Genomic DNA, 7127 nt, shown 5'->3' on the forward strand with positions numbered 1-7127 from the left:
ATGTCCACAAAAAAAACCATATAAAGAAATTCCTTCACACACGTGTGTGTGCGAGGGAAAATAATGGTAATTTGTTGCAAGTGGTCATATCGTTCTCTCTATTTTCTACAAATTCTCGTGCACGCATGTTGAAAGTGGTCACCATATGGCGCCACTTTCCGTCAAGAAAGTGAGCCGACTGGGCTTCCGTACATTAATGAAGTCAAGTGTACTTGCCGCAGCGTCGCTGCCTACACTAGATTCTCTAACTGATTTTTTGGGAAGTGTGAACGCACCCTTATCTGTGTCGTCATTAATGAACATTTGGCACGTGTTTTTTTTGTATTATCATATACACCTTTATAGGTGGTTAAATGAAATTTTATATTAAAGTCTTCCATTAGTTTTTTAGTTTTGTACATCGTAATGTCCTCCCTCGGAATTTTCTCCGCTGTTTTCATTTTGATCGCTGGGTCTTTTGTTGTGGACAGTCCTTGCGAAGGCAATTGCTGTCCCGCGCTCCCTCTGTTTAAATAGTTCTCAATGGCTAATATTAATAAATGTGCCAAATGAGCGGATTGTACAATAGCTGAGACATTGATACTTGTAAATTTTGTAATTCAAATTCTTGGATCAAGCTTAAAGAGTAAAATCTATACAACTTCAACGCACTCTCTTACTTTGATTATTCACTGTCCAAACGATCAGCTAGAACTGAAAGGCTCGTTGGTCTAGGGGTATGATTCTCGCTTCGGGTGCGAGAGGTCCCGGGTTCAAATCCCGGACGAGCCCATTCGTCAATATTTTTGCAAATTCATTTTGTGATTACATGCCAAGTACCTAAAATACGATAATATTTATAGAGAATTGTGTAATTAAGAGTGGAATGCCATTGATATGCCCATATTTTGTTTCAAAAAAATTTATCAAACTATTTTACCAACTGTTGCATCAAAATTTATATATGTAGTTGTCAGTGTATTCAGTTTATTGTTGTAAACGCCAAGGTAAACGTCATGGCAACTGGTTGGAGTGATTCAAAAAAGCATTCTGACAGAGAAAGGTAATAAACAAAGCTTATTTATTCACAAAAGTTCTCAAATTATCACTGTATACTGTTTGAAAAAGTTGTTCTTCGTTTTCAATCAATTTAAATACTGTTTTAATGAATCCGTATGTTTCTAACCTAACTCACATCCTATAACCTCTCTATTTATTTCATTTACATTATTGTTCCATTTTGGAGTGATTGATTATCGTTTCTTTTTTTAGGTGGGTTTGCATTTATCCAATATATTTAAATAGTAAGAGAACACGTGCTCAAGGACGAAAATTAATAAAATCAAAATGCGTGGAGAATCCAACTCACCAAGAAATTCGTGACGTTTTAATAGCAGCAGGTTTGAAGGTTGGTGTAGAAAATAAACTTCATCCTAAAGAACGCAGTAAGGAATTACTTTTTCGTGGACGAATTCGGGTGCAATTAAAAAATGATGATGGAACTCCGTGTCATCCTGATTTTCCCACAAGAGATTCGCTGCTTTTGCATTTAGGAACTACTATTCCAAATCTCAAAACAAGGCAGGGTAAACAAAACTTCAACGAACAACAGTCTTCTCAACAAAGTACTACCTCGACGAAAAAAGGCAAAGGAAAAGGAAGAAGATAATTATGATTAATAAGACTATGTATTTAATTATTAATTATTGATAATCTGCTACTTTCATTCTATTGCCATTGTTAGGTTGGAGAGAAGTGTTTTGTTTTAAATTTATTTGTTTGGGAAAAAAATGTCGTTCTTTTTTTTGATGAAGAATAAGCACATTCACAAAAGATAAGTTTAATTTTTTATAGGTAGATCAATAATTTCTTTCCAACTTAATGAAAATTCTTTTTCTTTTCAAAAAAATATTTTTTATGTGAATAAAAATATCAAATATATAATCTATAGATGAAAAAATATAAATATATATTAAGAAATTACTATAAACGTCAGTGTATTTATTGAAAATCTTTTATCATTATCAAGTACTAAAAACAAGTAGATCTCATTTTGGCTTTTAAATATCATTTGATTTATTATTTTACAAAATATTTAATGCTTTAATTACTATTGTCATTCTTTATTAGTTAAAACTAATAAGAATATCCAAATTATATTATTCATACATACATTAATTAACAATGAGTTTTCTATTTAAATACTTGTTCATATACGTTACTACTCACATACTAAAAAATTTATCATTTACCGTAAAAAATTTATCACTAATCAATAAGTTTAATTTAAGTGAAATTTTTTTTCTTTTTGATAGTATTTAGTTTTTATTTTTCTATCTCTGATTCTTTTCTTATACGACGAATTGGTATCATTGTATGCGACCTTTCATTGCTTAGTCCTGAATTTCCCATATTTACTGTTTTTATTTCAGCATTTGATACTGCTTCACTCACATTTTCTTGTTGAATTTGCACATCACTGGTCTTCGTTACAGTTCGGTACGTTTCTGGGGTAGAACTCTCAATATTCCAGCTATTAGTATTGTCAGTAGTTGTTGAGTGTCCCATATCATTATGTACTGCTCCAACAATATAAGAAGGATGCATATGAAATCTTGACTTTTCATGATAGCTTTGGAGATATTGATTTAAGTTTTCTAGAAACGAATTTTGTTGGGCTAAAAAAGTTTGAAGTTGTATCATATCGATAGGTATAGAAGACTCAATTGGATAAGATCCAGGAGGGAGATAATTGTATGGAAATTGAGGGATTACAGATGATGATGATCCACCATGGAGAGAATTATGATACACAGAATTAATTTTATCCGTCCAGGATTGAGAATTGGTAACAGATTTTCGATAATTTTGCTCTGCTATAGATTTATAAATCGCATCCATCTGAAAAATAGTAAATAAAACTTTTATGGTAGAAAATCTATAAATTTTACGCATTAGGTTGTTGAAAAAGTCATTATATCACAAAAATAATATATTTATGCTATAAAATATATGATTTAGCTATTTTATTTTACTTTAACTGATAAAAAATTATTTTACGACTTGATATCAATCATTTGAATCTTTAGAGACATTTAAAGCTGAAATAGAGTAGTTATTTTTTGAATTAAAAAAAAAAAATACTCACAAGTTTATTTTTCACAGGTAATGGTGGAGTACTTTTAGGAACATAAGGAATAGAAGGATGATAAGAATTACAAGGAGTTTGAGATGAAGGTAAGTAGTTTGATCTTATAAGATCACTGTAGAGTTGATTATATGGATAATACATGGAAGATGTAGCTGCAGCAGCTGCATAGGATGAATGAATTGGTAAAGAAGATGATGGTTGTGTTGGATAAGTACATTTAGTGCATTTATAGACATAAGGATAGAAAGGTGCAGTGGGCGAAGTTGGACGATTGACATAGGATAATGGAGTACAAGGTTTTACAGTTCTTGGTTGTTCTGGCTCATAATATGGATCTTCAATTTGATTTGATACTGTTGATAAATCGTAGTAATCTAACGGTTCATTAGTAAAGTCGTTTAGCAATTGTTCCACTGGAGTTGTCGACTGAAATTGCTGTCCAGAATTGTCACAACGAGATCGGATAATCGGAAAACCATTCGATGGACCTCCATTCATAAAGTATTGAGTTATGAGATCAATGTCACCTAGAAATATTTTTTAAGCAATAAATATTTTATTTGATAGTAGATATTATTATCAAATATTGGTAATGGATGGTTCAAGTGACTCACTTGCTTTAAGGCGTCCATAATTGTGACGACTATTACATGGAGGAAGACGTTCAAGCGTTGCTGGCTTACAGTTAACAAAGTCTAGATGAAGGTCTTCAGCTTGTCTCTTTATGCGACCCACACATTCAGCGTCTGATAGGTAAATTAAATAAATTGTTAAACTAGTAGGTATGAAAAATATTTCAGAAACTGCTAAAATGATAGATAAATGTGTTTCATGATTGCTATTAATCTTGTTGAAAAATCAGTCTGTAAAGATGAATTTATTGGCTCAAAAGCTAAATATTAGTTGATTCATCAACGTAAAAATCAATAACTTGATGATACGTTTGAAAAATTGGTATTAGAACACTTACTCTTCTGATTTTCATTATCAATATAACACTCGCATTTATCATCAACGTAAGATGCTACACCTCCACAACTTTTACATAAATTTTTACAAATATCATCATTAATATCTTTATCAGGTTGATTACCGGAAACTTGATATAGAATGAATGACAAGAGAATTATTTTGATGGTCGTAGCACACATAATTAATTGAAATGAAAGCCAACTCGAACGTCAAATCAAACTAAATTCTAGTCTATGATCATTCAATTTATATGTGCTGAGTTTCGGACATTATAAAATTAAATTTGCTGATAGGCATTTCAATTGTGATTGTATTTACTAATGGCAACTGTTTTGTATGACATTTTGTAACTCAGTTCTGAGTAATTGTATTTGATCCCGGAAAAAGTAAGTTGAAGCCAGACTCAACAGTGAAAGGAAAGTATATCCAAGCTATACGATAAATGACCCACTAATATAAATAACAAGTCGCAATTGTAACAATAAATATCGTTATAATTCAAAGAAAAATATGATTTAAATTCTAAAAAACTAAAATAGTAAATAAAATAATTTTTTTATTTCCTATTTTTATTGCAAAAGCTAAAAAAAAATTCCCTTTACCGTGACAATGTTTACACATTGCCGTGACCAGGATTCGAACCTGGGTTACTACGGCCACAACGTAGGGTCCTAACCACTAGACGATCACGGCTGTTAAAGGATATTTCTCTGGTGCTTCAAATAGACGTGAGGTCTGGATTGGTGATATAATTATTTATTTGTTAGAATAAACGATTAATATCTTTATTAAATGCTATCGCTGCGGTTATTATTTGCTCAGAGCATATAGGAATTTCGAAATTACAGTATGGAAGTTTGCAAACTGTTCATATAATTTGAGGTCATGTTTTAGTTGGAACATTCGTAATATCTCTTCAGCATTTTAGCCTCCTGATAAAGATGAACCACTGGTGGCCAACGTTATTATCGTTTTTGGGTGCTTTCTATGACTATCACGTACGAAATTGGACCCATTAGTTGGCAATTATGTGGACATAGTAGTTGAATAATTTGTGATGCGTGAAATCTGCGTGTTTGTATACAAACTGTGGCAGTTTATCGTTAAAAAGGTGGAATAAATTTTTTTTATTTCTTTTCCCAGAGCTTTTTCCAAAAATTCGAGCTAGATAAAATGACTTTTCCGTTTAAATGTATTCTTGAATGAAGCAATTAAAATGGTAGAAGGCTATTCAAGAGAACATTTTGATTAAAAATATTCTAAATTTGACGACATAATGGAATATCATATCATGCGTATCAATGATCTATGATCTTAACGAGAATCAGTGCGTGACTTAATTCAAGATTTCTGTGTTCCTGATCGCCAGAGTCTCGTATTAGCCTACCCCAATGAGACACGTTCGAGCCAGCTGGCTATATATCATCATGATTACACGTTGGGATCAATGACTGACTCAGCCAAGTTGTATGCCATCGTACGAAATGAATTCTTGAAACGTATATCACGTACGATACATCATCAGCAATAAACTACACAATAATTCAGTAATTCCAGTATGCAAAAAATAACAGTATATAAATATTTGAAGTAAAAAATATTATTTTAAATATTAATCTAGATTTTATGCTTTGATCGTGGTAAGAAGAAAAAAGTAGTCTATAACTGGAGCGGAAATCCGTTTTTCTAGCGTATGTAGATATTTACGTCAACACCTTTTCTCTTTCTCTTTCTTTCTTCATTGAAGTATCAATTGAATACCGCGTAATAGCTTGTCAGGAATAATCAGTTTATTGATTTCAACTTGACAGGATCCCAATGAAGTGGATATTCATGTTTAAAACACAGAATTGAAATTCAGGACGATGGTTGGAATTAAATATAGATATGGAGAAGTCAATAATTATATTATGATTGATTCAATTTTATTCTATATTTTATAATTATTTGAATTATTTTATTAATACAGTAAGATATCTTACTTTTATTTATTATTCATAATCGATATTTTATATATAAGCTTGTCAAATCCCTTAAATCCTATAATGCAAATTCTATTACAAAGTTTATAGAGAAGTTTACAGAAAAATATTAAGAATTCGATTATATTTATCAATATACTTTTAAAAAAAATGAATTATTTATGCGTTGGAGTTAGAAGGATATTTTTTTCAGTGTAAGAAATTTTATTGTATTGATTACAATTTTGTTTGATTATCTTCCTTATTGAATTTTCTTCAACTAAATTTCATTGTGTTCTATTTAATTTTATTTGCCTTCACACATACAATTACTGTTTATTTAGTATTTCATAGGTTTAATAATTTTTCAACTTTCTTGGTTTTGTTTAATGTAATCAATATTGCAAAATATATTATGAACTATTCTGTCTATTATTCGTTCTTTCTTACAATAAAATATGATTTCATTGTTTTTATTTGCTTTTACAAATGAAAATTATAATTTTTAAAGAACATTGAAGATTAACATACAATAATAGAAAAATATAAAAATAAAACAAGAAATTTCAATTACTCTATTTTTTATTTTTAAATTTAATTTTTATGTAATTTTATCCTTTTTTAATTTTATTTTCTTACAAAGTATGTAAAATTTATATGTTCAAGTTAAACAAAGTATGTTAATAATGTGAACTCAATAAAACTGTGCTTTTTCTTAAAAAGCTTACTTTTTTTTTGCTTATTAGTCATTCAAAGTAATATTACAATTTTTTAATCTCATTAATATAGTATTTAAGGCCATATATATTTATTATACATATTTTCTCGCATGAAATACGCATAAAAAATAAGTAACTGACGTTTTAACAGTTTTATTTTCATCTTATTAAATATGCTGAAAGAAAAAAAAAATTTTTCTCACGAAACAACATGAGTCTAGAGGAATTTAATAAATTCTGTCCGAGCTTGTTATATAATTATTTTTATTACATTTTCTTTAATCTGACATCTTGCCACAACTAAAATGGGGGAAAAAATAGCTACTACTTTTAATTGAGAAACAT

General features: G+C 29.9%; 2 protein-coding genes and 2 non-coding genes across 4 annotated transcripts; 2 read left to right on the forward strand and 2 right to left on the reverse strand.

Annotated features, from left to right (window-relative positions):
• Nucleotides 1-699: 699 nt before the first annotated feature.
• TRNAP-CGG (transfer RNA proline (anticodon CGG)) lies at nt 700-771 on the forward strand. Its single transcript has one exon. It is a non-coding gene; the product is annotated as a tRNA-Pro (tRNA).
• On the forward strand, nt 743-1856 carry Srp19 (signal recognition particle 19). Its single transcript, XM_035080333.1, has 2 exons — nt 743-1042; nt 1252-1856. The coding sequence occupies exons 1-2, from the start codon at nt 996-998 to the stop codon at nt 1646-1648; spliced, it is 444 nt and encodes a 147-aa protein (XP_034936224.1). The 5' UTR covers nt 743-995; the 3' UTR covers nt 1649-1856.
• Nucleotides 1857-2173: 317 nt separating this feature from the next.
• Nucleotides 2174-4433, reverse strand: LOC118065192 (uncharacterized). Its single transcript, XM_035080344.1, has 4 exons — nt 4101-4433; nt 3745-3876; nt 3128-3657; nt 2174-2880 (listed from the first exon to the last, which is right to left on the reverse strand). Exons 1-4 carry the CDS (start codon nt 4279-4281, stop codon nt 2305-2307), a joined length of 1419 nt encoding a protein of 472 aa, XP_034936235.1. The 5' UTR covers nt 4282-4433; the 3' UTR covers nt 2174-2304.
• Nucleotides 4434-4723: 290 nt separating this feature from the next.
• Nucleotides 4724-4795, reverse strand: TRNAH-GUG (transfer RNA histidin (anticodon GUG)). The gene has a single exon. It is a non-coding gene; the product is annotated as a tRNA-His (tRNA).
• Between the last annotated feature and the right edge of the window lie 2332 nt (nt 4796-7127).

This window comes from Chelonus insularis, unplaced genomic scaffold (genome assembly GCF_013357705.1).
Source record: "Chelonus insularis isolate UGA/USDA-ARS -01 unplaced genomic scaffold, ASM1335770v1 contig_272_pilon, whole genome shotgun sequence".
In the NCBI taxonomy this organism is placed as follows: domain Eukaryota; kingdom Metazoa; phylum Arthropoda; class Insecta; order Hymenoptera; family Braconidae; genus Chelonus; species Chelonus insularis.